The sequence below is a fragment of the Molothrus aeneus genome, chromosome 1 (genome assembly GCF_037042795.1).
Source record: "Molothrus aeneus isolate 106 chromosome 1, BPBGC_Maene_1.0, whole genome shotgun sequence".
Classification (NCBI taxonomy): Eukaryota; Metazoa; Chordata; class Aves; order Passeriformes; family Icteridae; genus Molothrus; species Molothrus aeneus.
The window spans coordinates 14,080,881-14,095,756 of record NC_089646.1 but is presented as its reverse complement, the minus strand read 5'-3'; the positions used below and the strand labels follow the sequence as shown (position 1 = coordinate 14,095,756).

General features: G+C 38.0%; 1 protein-coding gene across 7 annotated transcripts in view; it reads right to left on the bottom strand.

The window, feature by feature from the left end:
* Positions 1-14,876, bottom strand: part of PARD3 (par-3 family cell polarity regulator) — a 445,230-nt gene that overhangs the window by 184,788 nt on the left and 245,566 nt on the right. For 4 of the 7 annotated variants that reach the window (XM_066551580.1, XM_066551588.1, XM_066551605.1 and 1 more), the window contains 3 exons: positions 9,272-9,411; positions 7,638-7,766; positions 3,753-3,791 (listed from right to left, as the gene is read on the bottom strand). In XM_066551580.1, the coding sequence (XP_066407677.1) occupies positions 3,753-3,791; positions 7,638-7,766; positions 9,272-9,411 (308 nt within the window). The remainder of the gene's footprint in view (positions 1-3,752; positions 3,792-7,637; positions 7,767-9,271; positions 9,412-14,876) is intronic. The other 3 variants (XM_066551597.1, XM_066551625.1, XM_066551634.1) reach the window with 1 other exon arrangement.

Below are 14,876 nucleotides of genomic sequence, written 5' to 3'. Positions count from 1 at the left end.
AAAATGCCTCTGACCAGCATCACCCCTTTCCTACAGGCAATGAATTCTTGCATAAAAAGGGCAGCTAGCTAATTTACTCAGAATCACACACAGAAGAATATGGCAAGAACAGCAATTGGATCTGAAAAAGCAGTGATCAAAATGAAATTTAGGTAATAGCTGGACTATCAAATGTTTGAGTTCAGAAGAAAATAAAAAGCAATCCCATTTGCCATTTCTATCAGTGCTGCTAATCATTTATATATTGTTCCAACACACCAACCACTCTTGTTATGTCACTGTTATGAATCCTGCACTCAAATTCATAACATTCTGCTCACTTACAGCAATTTGACAGAAAAACAAATGAGAACAGAAAACTGAAGCTTTTCCATGCTTCTGAGTGCAACAATCATGAAATGATATTCTGAATTCTAACTCCGAATCTCTTCTTATCAATAAACAACACTCCTTAGAAAATACTTACTCATATGAGAATTATTATTTTTCTAGCATTATGCTTATATGAAAGTTAACTTGCTGGTTCTGAATTCAGAAAACTAACAGTGAATGACAATTGTAAAAGCAAAATATTACTGCAACACTATCAACCTTCAAAGAGTATGAGGAAAAATTAATTGGCAGATGTTTTACATGGCATAATTAACAGTTCATTTCAATGCACTGTAACAGGATTAGGATAATTATGCTTAGAAACAGAAATGTAATAATGATAAATTACTAGTTTTTTCATATTACAGGCCATCTCCTACATTCCAAATAATCACCCTGTTTAGCAATAGGTGCATGTGTTCTATGCTGCCATCAGCTATACAAATGGCACAAACTTGTGGCTGGGTGAAACAACCTTTCAACCAAGATACAGGAGATTCCTCGTTTCACAAAGAAGCAGAGCAATGGCTCTGTTCATAAGCAAAGCAGAAGGTGAAAACATCAGTCCTGTTTTCACCAGGGCACAGTTACTGAATGGAGACTGAAGCTGCATCAACAATTTGCATTTCTTATGTAAAACTGGAGAGCAGAGCTTAAATTGTGTGAGCCTCTCAAATTACAAAATCTTCTTATATGGAAGTTTAAGATTGAGAATCAGTATTCTGTGATGGAGCATAAAAAAACTGAATTCATATGCTTTCTTATATGGGTTGTAAGGAATAACACTGTCAAGGATTTCAGGCCACAAATTAGGAAAAACATTACCTTCAAGATTTTCTTTTATTACCTCTCTGAAGACTAACTACTGCATCCAAGTGCCACAATATTAATGCAAACCATTTCAAAGTAACAGTTACATGAAGGTAACCCCTGAGTAAAAAATGATAAGTTAGGCTTGATATTTTGCTATTTTATTTCAGGCCTTCTACTTTCAAGGGAGTGTTTTTTCATATCTTTTTTTAAAATTTCAAAGCTGCATTTTCCTTCTATTTCTCCACAAAGACATAACAACAACAACAAAAAGAAACCCCACAACCATTTTGCCTTTAAATGAAAAACAGACTTGCGTTCCACCTCTCTCATTTCTGTAGCTTCACTGCCTTCATCATGCTCTTTTGTTGGTTTTGGTTTTTTTGCTTTGCTTTTGACTATCAAGTCCTTGACACTTGGAGACTAAAACCTCACTGCTAATAGCACAAAGATCAGAGCAGGCACAGAAATAGAAATTGCGAGATTAGAAATCTCAAAGACCTGAAAAGTAGACAGAGGAGAAATAAATAGGTATTGAAGCAGAACCAAGGAGAATAAAGGAAAGCAAAGAGAAATACTTTCAAAAATAATTATAAAGAATGTGTGACTGTATTATTAAAGTGCAGCTTAGGAAAACTAGGTCTGTAAAATTGAAGTATCACACTTATCCAAAGCTAAGTAGATTGGAATAAGGGACATAAGTGCAAAAGCACGGTGCATTACAAATACCCACCAAAACCTTGCCCAATTAGTACCTTTTTTTATTCACCTACTGGAGTAGGTAAATATAAAGAGACCTGGTCTTCCTAGTATCAGAATTGTTCTGAGCCTTTAAATAAATAACAAAAAATCCCAATGCATAAAGAATGAAAACCCCAAGACATTAGGCAAATTTTTTCGTATTGATCAGGTTTCTAGCTCATTCCCTCAGTAACCATATGTTACAGTCTTCATATGTTTTCCAATTCACTTCCATATTTTCAAGGCTTGCTAGAGCTTTCTAGCTGTTTTTCTCAGAAATCCCTAGCTACTCATACACTCCCTGTGCCTCCTGTATAATCTCCTGATTAACGAGCATTTTTTACCCCACATCTAAAGAGAACAAATGGAAGATACCTATTTTATTTTGCTCTTTCCTTAGATCTAGTGTTGGTTCCAAGAATGCCAGAGAAGGGGTTTCACCATGGAATTTGCTACAAAACATTAACTTTGCAACAGATGAGCAACTGATTTCTATAAACACCTTGTAGGCAATCTGCTTTATCTTAATGAGCTTTTGAGGTGGAATTTCAACTCCTAAAACCAGGATACTTTTATAAGGCTGCACTCACAAATTATGGTATTCAATTACAGATAGAAATACTATCCTGGGCTTTGATCTTTGCTCTCCTTACGTATCAGCAGTACGTGGTAAGAAACTATCAAGAAAAAAACACATCCTCTAATGAGATGCAGTAAAGAGATACAGCAAGGCATGTCTGAAACAGTGATACACCCACAGTTTTGGAGAGCCCTTAAGCAGATGATTTTCAGAGAGAAGGACATTAAAAGCCAGAAGGATAGAAGTGAATATTGCCAACATTTAACTCAAATTCCCATTTTTACAGTTACATTCCATTGGCCTGAAAAATTAATAGTACCAACCAACATACCCTTGATTACCTCACTGAGTTGGCTCTTACATATCTTTACCTAGTCCTGACTTTCTTTTTATTCCAGACACCATCTTGCCCTTGCTGGTAAGACATTCTGAATTATCTAGACAAGCTCTTTTTGTTTTGCAGCAGCCTAACTCATTTCAAGTCCCAACAGGAATCTTCTCAATTTCTCTAGAACTTAATTTATTATTTAATTTTAAAATAGGTACCTAACTGAATGGAGTTTTTTGAAGCATGTTTTGAACTAAGATCCAGTATATCTTTAAGGTAATATATTATTGTTATATTCTCTGTAGGTATTTCATAAAATACACCATTTATTTCAGACAAATTTGTTAGATGTATTAGTATACTGTATATTGGACTGATCATTTTCCCTTGACTAAAATGGGAAAATTTAAACATTACACAACCTCAATCTAGAGCCTCATTGGAATACCACACACAGACCTGGTGCAGCCCTCAGAAGGTTACACTTAATATTACTTCCATATAGTTTCTTAAAAATAGCTAATAATGGTTTGCTATGAGGATACAATTAAGACTTAAAGCCTAGTTGAATAATTTTTGTGTTTGTATCTCAGATTTCTGTCATATAACCATGATTTAAACAATTAGCTTCAATATGTAACCCAAGCTAAAGTCTACTCTTATCATTTAACTTTCAGCCTTTGGCTGTATAGAAGAGATGTAATTTCAAATAGCACTTGAACATATGCAGTAAGAGAATTGTGTATAATTTTCAAACAGTATTTGAAATTACATTAAAAATGCATTTAAAATGTAAAGCTACAGAGAGTCATCTACAGCATATAAGGTGAAAGAAGGATCTGTACAACTTTGATGGAGAAGTGCCATATCAATTTAAAAACATTTGGGAGTCTTCCAGTATGGAAAAGACAAAGCTCTTACCGTTTCCTTTGGAATTTGTGACTGGCTTTGTTCTGCATTCTAAAGGAAGTAAAAAAAATAAATAAGAACACAACTACATATGACACATACTATCTAACAGCAAGGGGATAAACAAAGAGCTCTAATTCTGAAGTGAAGTGGTACTAAAAAATGAAGGGTGTTCGTCACACCCCTGACTGAAATTTGTCTAAACAACCACTACATGAGAAGTGAACAGAAATAATTCCAGGCTCCTTATGCTACATGCACCTGACTCTCCCTGACTGTGAGGGTGGTGACTGGTGGCCAAGGAAGAACCACAATTGCTTGCACCATTTACTGGCTGGTGGAACATTTTAATTCAGGGAAGCCCCCCTGGCTTTTGCCTTCTACTTTGAAGTTTTCAGAGAGTGACCTCACCAGTCCAGATGAACCTTCCAAATATTTTAAACAAGTACCTATTTTTTAAAAAATCCACTCTCACTAGCAAGGGATTCCCCTTTTGTGCATGTTTGGATGAACTAGAACTGCAGCTCTGCATATCCCAGGACAGGAGGATGCATTCAGTTCACCAGAGAAGGGACCCTCCTGTACTTTCCATTCCTCACCTGTGTCTCAGGGCACATAAGGCAAACACACATCATTGGAAAATGCATCCCATAACAATTCTGGAAACACATATAAGAAACTATGGCTCTTCCAAGCCCACACCCACCTATATTAAAACCCATTTGAGAACTCAGGAGACACCTTAATGCTGGCTGGCTGATCACTTTTGGGCTAACCAGCTATTTCTTTCCATTCTGCTGGGCCCTAATGAAATGCTACTGGACATTTTTGTTTTAGGCTGTTTTGCAGGAGAATCAAATGATAAAGCACAAAAATGTAGTGGCAAAGCAATAACACAAACATCCAGTAAGCTTCAACCTGAAGCCAACAACCAGTAAGAACAAAAAATGAAGACAGCTACAAGAAAAAATGTAAAGGTCCCACATGTACCAATGGGCATAATAATTTTGAGGGTACTGGAGACTAATGCTGCCAGCCAGTATCTGCTGGCACTAAGAATATATAGCTCAAAAGCTAAATAACCTAAGTCAATCCTTCAGAGGAGTCACACAGTCAGTAGCAGCTCTCAGCAAATTCTTCACAAGTTATGTGAGGCAACCACAGAGCTCCAGGAGCTCTCCTTAACCAGAATAATCCTTGGCCCTTTTGTTAAAAGAGGGGGCAGGGAGGGAAGGCTGTTAAGAGATGATGTGGCTCTAGCTCATGTCAGTGTGGACAAGCCCTAATACACTACCCATCTGGCATTAGGTAACTGTGGAAGGACTAAAATGCCCAGTATGCTGGAGAAACATGGTCATTCTTCCAGATCTCACTAATTACAAAAGCTGACTTCTGCCAACTTGATTTTATTCCCTGCTTCCACATTTTCTTCACTTGTATCATGCTCTGCTGCGCTGGATCATCACGCACACATACCTGACCTGATCCACACAAGTTTCAGAGATCCCATACCAACCTAAGCTGGCTCAGTTTAACAATCCCCTACGTTTCAGCTAAAACTACACATTTTCATAATAACAGCAATCTTAAACTCCTTAACTTTCCTAAAGTTTATTATCTTCATTTTGCCTAAAATGAAACCCTAAGATGTGTAATTTTTTTCAAAAGTTATTTAAGCCATAACCCAAAACATAAAACATAAAATGTCAACACCTGTTTTATTGGGGATACTATCTACACAAATGTTGGCAAATATAAAATGGTTTTAATATTGAGTGTTCTCAGTAAGCAACAGCAAGTCCTGCCCTCAATAAGATGGATAACATCAAATAACATGATTTCCTACATATGATTTCTGAGACACATCTCATTCAGTTTATATTTTAAAGCACACAAATGTAGAAAATATGAGAGAAATAGGGAAAGGATGCAAAGACAAATTGTTCCTAAGTGGCCAGAGAAGGTCTGCATGTGAAAAAGATGAATGGACATGATTTCAGCTCATTCTCCTTCCTACTTCAAAATTAATGTTCTTTCTTTTTTTCTTGTCTCTTTTGTTTGGATGGTTGTTTTTTTATTTGTTTTGGTTTTTTTTTTCAATAAGCCAGTAAAAGTCAGTGAGAGGAGCAGGTTGAAAAGACTTGCTTTAATTTTTTTAAGGATTATTTCTTACCAGAGCAGAAAAAACAGCCTTTATGATGACTTTTAGTTCAACACCTTCCCCAGCAATTCTGCTCCTGCTCTTTGACAGCAGCCAGCAGTGCATACCTACGAGTTCCTTACATCAGAATGCAAACAAACAAATCCTTATGCAACAGAGGATCATCACACACATGTACTGTCAGATCCTCACACCACCTTTTGTGCAACTGGAGCTGCAGAAGAACACAGCAGCTCAGATCTGATCTCATTACACAGTGCAAAGCCCACCTGACACAGCCACACCAAGGTCTGGCTTCCCTACACTGGACTTTGCCAAAGTAATTGAGTGTTTCCTGAGCCATAGCAGGGAGGCTGCTGAGCTTGGACTCCTTCAAAGGGGCTGACTTGCTGTTATTTTAAAACTAGATAATGTATTGCTATTAAATCTCCGCATTACTTACACCATATATTTGTTTACAATTATTTAAACAAAATCTCATGTCAAATTATGCATCAAAACTTTCTCATTTTACCACAGAAATAATATACACAAAATTAAGATATTTTCTTACTTCTAAGTTTATTTAGAAATCTCAAAAAGCATTTTCATTCACCTTTATGAAAGATAGCAGTGCCATGAAAATTGTACCACAGGAACTTATAAACAGATTGCTTTCACTGTTACAGTGATAAGGTAGGGTGTAATAGGATTTGAAATTTTTATTTCTCTTCACTTTATGACAGCTTTCACTTCAGCACTTGAAGGCATGTTCCAAGAATTTTAAGGTGAAAGTTGGTTCATTTGCAACCTTCCCTGCCACTTTGACTTCCTAAGGTTTAATGGCAGTTTTGAAAAGTAAAAACTAATGTTTAGTATCTTGAAATGGCTTAACAAAAATTCATTTGCTTTGCGTTCAAAATAACACAAATCCAATAGAAAAATGAAGTTATTAATTCATCATACTTATATTTGTCTATCTTCTCACAATAATGCAGCCAAGTAAGTTATTTTAGAATTGCTTATACTACAATAATACAAATAATAAATAACTTCAGCAGTTTAATTGAGTACAGAACAAAGTGAGACTGCTACCATTCAGAGTCTACCTTTTCATAACAGAAGCTATCTTGAGTAATTATCAGAGAAATATCAATATACACTGTGCAAGTGGAGCAGGTACAGTATGAAACATCATTTTATTCCTATTTAATGTAAATTTCTTAGAAACATCTTCTGAATTGCCCTGCTAAATTAACAACTGCAGGGTTTCCATTCCACAGAGATTGCATTTATATTCAAAAAAGGCTACTACTTCTTATATTTTCCACTTTTTGATAGAAAGGTATTTACATATCCTATTTTGGCATAATACTATATGTTTGAGAACATATTAGTGAGCAGATAGTGGGACAAATGGCAGGCTTTCAAACACAGATTTGTCCTTATGAAAGATATGAAATCTACTTGTCTGCATGCATCCAAATGAAGTCTATGCAATAGCTTCTCCTATAATAAACATTTTCACTCCAAATAAATTTTTCACTTATACATTATCAACAAATACTTAATTCCAATAGCAGATCTTGAAGAAAATAAAAAAACATGCCTGTAAAATGTTCTAAATAAAGCAAAATAGCTTTTTTTTCCTTTTTCTTATATTCAGTGCTGGCCATGCATGTTTACTAACAGGAGACAAGATCAAATCATTTGCTCACACTCATCTAAATCTCTTAGCTGCTCTCTATTTTACGCACCAGTTCCCTTGGATGGAATGTTTCTTCCTGTCGAAAAATCAAAAGGGCAACGGTTCCTCCCATCTTGGTACTTCGCAGCAAGGACACAACTTCTTCTTGAGTTTTGCCTGTTAAATCAACTCCATTTACCTGCAACAAAGGAAATGTTAAACATCAGTAAGACTCCAAAACAGGGAAACCAGCAGACACGTACAGCAAAAAGTCATGTGAATCATATGGGACAGTATTAAAAAAACTCTCACAGGAGCAATCTGCTTATTAGCTCACGTTACAGCTTTCATTTAAGACAACTAATTAAATGGTCAACCTTGCTATACAAATTCAAATAATAAGCCAGACACTTATACTCTCCTCCTTTTCAGCAACAACAGTGTAGTCCAGTACACACTAAAGCCAACTAATTCCATTTACTGGCATTTCTTACAAGAACCTCTGCATAAATATCTTTTAGCAAAATCAACATATGATCCCAAACTGGTCCTGTTCCCACATGTCTTGATGTTATACATACCTTCCAAACATATTTAGCACTAGGAATTGTGACAAAAGTAGAAAGCAATTCTTTCCCTTTATGACCTTGGGGTTGCTACTCTTGCCTCTGTTCAGTGCTCCAATCCCTTGGCCTCCACATGCCACTGATCAGGACAGGCAGGTATGGAATACACGCAGGATTTCCCACTGCATGAGCTAACTTCAGTAAGGGAGAAGCCAGAGAAAGATCAAATAATCTCAGGCTTGCCTGCTCAGAAACATTTTAGAAATGAAGGCAGAACAACTAACAGTGTAAAGCAAGGGAGCATGGTGCTCAGAAGTCTGCAAACCATCTTTTTCCTTCCCCTCACAAGAGAGCACAGCTCACGCAGTTGAGAAACCATGGCTCTCACCTTAAATGCATCTCAGTCCCCTTCTACCCGAGTCATCTGGGTTACCTTGAATTTCAGTGATTACAGGGGGCTATCCTCCAGCAACAATTCAAGCTGACTTAACCAATTTTGCAGTAAAGTGAAGTTAGAGCCCTGAGAGGCAGTTACAGACTCAGCTGTACCTCCGGTGACATTTGGCTTAGGGACAGTAATGAAGAGCTGTGGGTGGTAACGTATCACTCCAGCTAGATTTGCTGAAAGCTCTCTGTGGGGCACCTATCTAAGAGAAATTTAGTTCCCTTGAGGACATCCTTACTTCAGGAGGGAAGTGGCCTTGATTCTCTGTAGGACTCCTCTCCTCTTATGTCTCTTTCTGTTAATTCACTAAATCTTTTCAGGGTATTACCTCCCATCCTTGGCAACATCTTCGATAATTTCTGGTCTCTCACTCCATGCTGATTTAATTCTACTTACTAGGTAACAATCATTTTGCTTCAATATATTCCTGAACAGCCATGCAAGACTATGACACTCTATTCACCTAAGGATATGTAAACTTATGTTTTTGTAGTGTGTCTGGGTTAAGCTCTTCAAACAATTATGTACTGAAAATGCCCAGCACCTTGATCCCTTACCTAAAAATATAAAGCAAAAAAAAGGAAAAAGAGGGAAAAAGTCTCCTGTAACATAAAATACTATAAGCCTCTGGAAGTGATATAGTGTGTGGGCTCATGCTAAAACACAGACAAGGAACATGTAATATTTCCTCACCTCAATTAATCGGTCTCCAGCTTTTAATCTCCCATCTTGAATAGCTGCACCTCTCGGAAGGATGTTTTTCACATAAATTGGAGCAGAGCCACCAATTGGGACATCTCTTGAAGTAATGCTAAATCCCAAGCCTTCTGTACCTGCATAAAGAATGTACATTACTAGTTAAAATGCACATTTTATATTACACCAAGCAGAATGTATGTATACCTCACTGATACAATCCATGAAAATACATATAAGATGGAAGAATTACTTCATGACAAAAAAAGAAAACAAAATATCTACAAGAAAGCTGTAGCTGAAGCACTGAGTCTGGGCACAGGTGGCTCAGCAGGCACTCCCTGCAACTTGCTATTCTGATGACTTCCAAGTCATTGCCATATTTCTGACTTTCTATTTCAGATGAGCTGAGTGACAAGGAATCAGAACAAAGCATATCTGATATCCTATCACTGTCTTCCCCCTTGTCAATCTGGATCTCATCAATGATCCTTCCTTTTTTCCTTTTCAGCTCTTTCAACGGCAACAGTCAGCCGATGCTTCTGGGCATGGGGCCCTGTCAGCTCACTGGTGGACACTGGCAGTGTGCCTCACTGGTGGACACTGGCAGGTGATGGTACTGGAGCTCAGTGGCCTCATTTCTCCTGTTCTGGGGACCTCAGGCTGTTTTCATTCAGCAGCTTCTCTGCTTCACCCAGGCTTCACCTCAGCTCTCGCTGGGTTCCACCCCACTGTCTGTTGTGCAGGCAGGGAGCAAACCCAGGCTGCCACTTCTGAGGTCCTGCTCTACATCCAGGTGACTACACTTGGCCAAGACAGACTGAAGCAAAATAGAGGAACTTAAAATGACCTGGAGAAATCCAGAGCAGGAGTCCAATCAATACAGCAAATGAGATTTGTCTGTATTTCAGAGAAATTAGGCATGCAATCAGTTCTGGGATTCACAAGCTGAGGACAAACAGAAGCCTTCCCTACCACACAGAAAGCTCCTTTGTGATGCTCTCTTAGATACAATCTGTGCAATGTTACCAACAACCCCTGAAACTCTACAAAAACCTGCCACTGCCCCCCTTCAACATTATACATGAAGTCTCTCAGGACACTTAATGCAGCATGAAAATAGCTGGCATCCAGTGGAGAGCCCCTAACACAGTGTCAGCACCCACAGCTTGCATTTGAAATTTTTCAGAGGTTGTCAAAGCACCTTGCTGGGCACACACAGGCCCAATCTACATTTAAGCTGACCTACAATGGCAACTGCAGTTAGGACTCAGCAGCGTCAGGTAGGTCCCTAAAAGCTACACAGCATGCACCTCTGTAAAATGCCATGGGGACAGAAACCAAACTTTTATGAAACAGTTGCCAGCTACAAGCCCTGGGAAGCTTAACACAAACTGTGTTAAAGACACTCAACTACTGAACCATTTGAGGTGCTAATGTATTTCAGATGGAAAAAAAAAACCAAACAAAACTGTGCAACAGCAGCCAGAGAGATGAGAGAGCAAGAGAGCTCTGCACACCCCAAGGTCAGAAGTGCAGAAGAAAAGGGAAGAGGTGCTCCAGCTGCTGGAGCAGAGATTTCCCTGCAGACCACAAAGAAGATGATGGAGAGGCAGCTTTCCCCCTGCAGTCCATGTAGGTCCATGGTGGAGCAGAGATCCACCTGCAGTATGTGGAGGACTCCATACCAGAGCAGGGAGATGCCCAAAGGAGGCTGTTCCCTATGGGAAGCACTGGAGAAGGCTCCTGGCAGGGACCTGTGGCCCCATGGAGAGGAGCCCATGCTGGAGCAGGTTTGCTGGTGGGATCTGTGACCCTGTGGGGGACTGACACTGAAGCAACCCATTCCTGAAGGACTGACCCCATGGAAGGGACCCACACTGAAACAGTTCCTGGAGACCTGCAGCCTGTGGGTAAGGTTCACCTTGGAAGGACTGTCTCCCATAGGAAGGACCCCAATCTGGAGCAACACAGGATTTTGAGGAGACCTCCCTCTGAGGAGAAAGGACTGGCAGAGACAACTGATTGCAGCTCCCATTCCCCATCCCTGTGCACTGCTGGGAGGAGGAGGAGGTAGAGAATTCATGAAGTAAAGATGAGTCCAGGAGGAAGGGAGCAGTCAGGGGAGTATGTTTTGGTTTTATTTCTCATTACCCTACTGTGATTTGATTGAAAAAAATTAAATTAATTTCCCCAAGTCAAGCTGGTTTCACCTGTGACAGTAATTGGTGAGTGATCTCTCCCTGGTCTTATCTCAACCCACAAGCTTTTTGCTGTGTTTTGCTTCCTTTGTCCAGCTGAGGAGGGTGAGTGATAGAGCTGCTTGGTGAGCACCTCATCCAAGGTCAACTCACCACAATGTTACTTAATTTCTGTAAATAATTTCTGTTTCCCATGTTTAATTGCTAAACCTACTTTCCTAAGGAGCAGATTAATAGTCACACATGAAAAGAAAGCAGAAGTCAAATATAGTAACCAGTAACTCAACATACAGATTTCTGAAATCTGCATAATTGCTTTTGATTAAAATGTATTTTGTATTTTATTATATATACAATATATAATAAAATATATATTGTATATACTACTATATATATAGTAGTGTGTATAAATATAGTATATAATTATATATACTACAATATATATATTACATTTTATTATCAAGACAGAAATTATGCTAAGAAGTAAACTGACACAGGTGACATGACTGGGCGTGACACAAGCTTTTAAAGTCTTTATCTTGAACACAACTATGTGCTCCTGTACATAGCAAAGGCATGCAGATCTTATTGTTCAGGAAAAATGGATCAGTTTCTCTAGGCTAATTATTTTGAGACAGCTTCCCTTCCTTCTGCAGCATTCAAGACAGTTGACATTTGAATTTGAAAGTCTTCATCCACTTTCAGGCAAATATAAAATTTATCTGTGCTGTAACATAGAGATAAAAAAATACTAGATCTCATAACATCCATATTTTACTTAGGAGACCTCCCAATTTTAATGATGCTTCAAACATTCATAGAGCTCTTTAATTCCCTGCAATATGTGAAGATGATCTGAATAAGGTTTTTTTAAGTCACATCTCAGCTTTTTATGGAATTTATCTTTTTCTCATTATAAGGATCAGCACTGAATACTTCTCTTTGGGTACAGGTTTTGTCTGCTAAAATTTCTAAAGTAATATCAGAACATGAGTGCACTCCCAGGACAATATTTCATTATTAATAAGCTTAATCCCTATTGCCTGATTACAGCATCATTACAGATGTCTGGTTCACACACAGCACTTCAAACCCCCATGGAAAAAACAGAAGTTGAAATTTTCACATTACAAATGCACACAGGATATAAATTTGGACTGTGACATTTTCTGCTGTCAAACCTCCAGAAAGTCTTTACCAAATCCTGCAGATAGTCACAAATCCACACTGAGCCCAGATATTAGAGGAAGAAAATTCTAATTACTTATTTCTGTAGAAAGAAGGAGCCTCAATGGGCTGTGCTTTACTGTGCTACTCTGTGCAGCTTTGCATGAGGCAGCTTTTGGGTGCAATTTTCCTTCTACCATTTCTCTGCTTCAGTTGGCCGTTCACACCCCATAGCTGCTCTTCCCTGGATGATATGGCTGCATAAACTACTGTGCTTATTATATATAAATTAGATGTTCACAACACTGGGAAATAAATGGATACATCCAACCGAGGACAAAAATAAATACGACTTCTGTGACTGAATTGATTTTAATTTTTTTTTTTCTTTTTTACACACTTAACTGATTTAGTTCTCTCCACTCCATTCATTTCCATTCTCCTGTTGATAGAAATACATATAAGATCTTAATATCTCCCTGCTGGTAAAATGTTTTCAGTTCCTAGGGTGTAAAACTGCATTATAATAATGAGTGAACTGTGCAAACATATTGTAGGCTCTTCTGATTTATGCTAGTAATACAGGAAAGACTGGACACACATACAGGTAGAACCACAATGAATAGAAAACAGAAGAAATTTCCATATTTTAGAAAACAGAGGAGTCATCCTACACAAAGCTAGGAGATTTACTTTGCAATGTTTAGATTTTTTGAGCTATGTTCACCTTAATCTCTTCTAGATTTTAAAAAGGGTAAATTTTTGAAAGGGTGGAAACCATTTTCTTCCTTCTATAGCTGTCATCTCTGACAATGATCAAATTACACCAAGCGATAATAACATTTAAAAATTACCCACTAATTTGTAATTCAAATTCTTAGGCTTCTTCAATAAATCAGCAGCTCTCTCAACAAGTAAGAGTTCTCCTGTTTTCTTGAACGTGATGCTGAACACACCTTCTAAAGTCTCATTACCCTCAAGAACTCAGCCAGCTCTGACCTGAAGACAGAGTTTTAAATGAATAAAAAGGGCAGTTACAATGGTAAAGATCTATTTTGTACAAACAGGAAAGTGACAGATTTGATGTGTCAGTTGCTGTTTTGGAAGAAAAAAGTTCCAATAGCTTTAAGGTAAGAGGGAGAGGAAATCCATTCCTAAAATTTAATTAAACATATTTTCAAAATGAACATCATAATTTCATTTGAAAGCAGTCTGATCATAAACTGACAGAATGTTAAAAATTTTATAAAATTTTACTACTGGTGACTAGACTCTTATCTCCCAGAGAAGAAGTGTTTAATTTCTCACTACTGCTGGGATTACCTTCTTGATTGTAGAATGAATATCTGGCATAACATTCCTGTCTTTCTAAGGCTATCCTTTGCAAAAAGTTGTGGGTTCCTTACTCAGCACCAACTGCAGGTCTAAATTCTCAGCAGAAAAATTTGCTCTTGGATAGAAATACAGACAGGATATGAAACAAAAAGCCAGGATCACCTCTGCAGTATTTTCATCCTCTCAAAACAACACTGGTCCAGGGACCAGTAAAGAATATCTGAAGGACCTACACTGTCAACATCTTGTGATACTTCTCTTACAGCTGTCTTGCCTTTCAGCACTGTAAGCAGTGCTAAAAGTAAATCATGCTCTTCCTTCAAGTCTAATTTAAGAAAATGCATATGAGTTCTCAGGGAGTTCAATACAGATCTCTCTAAATTTAAAAAACAACTACAAACAAGTAAACAACAAGAACAAACAATGCAGAAAACTTCACTCCTAAAACAGTAGAAAACAGCTAAAAACTGACAATTGGGCACCAAATTTTTTTAGTGGTTATCCAAGGAATGTAGAGAACATTTCTGAGCAATCTTAACAAGGACAACTCATGTGGGTCAACAGTCCTCAGACAGATTAAAGGACTGCTAGGAGAAAGTGTAGATTCTTCCTGCAAGACAAAGAACACACTCCCCCTTTCCTGAAAGAATAGGCAAAGTTGGTTGCAGATAGAAAAAGTGTGTTACACAAAATCACAAAAATTACAAAATAAAGCACTGCCGGTTAATGAAAGTAGTAGATTATACTGGGATTGAGAATAAGGAGAGAGAAAACATTATAATAAAACTAAGCAGAAGGGCCAAATGTTCTCTGTTAATAGAGCAGACAGTCCTTCCAAGCACTTCAACCTCCTGTTTTGTTCACAGGAGACTCTTTCTGAAGATCCAGATGCAGATGGA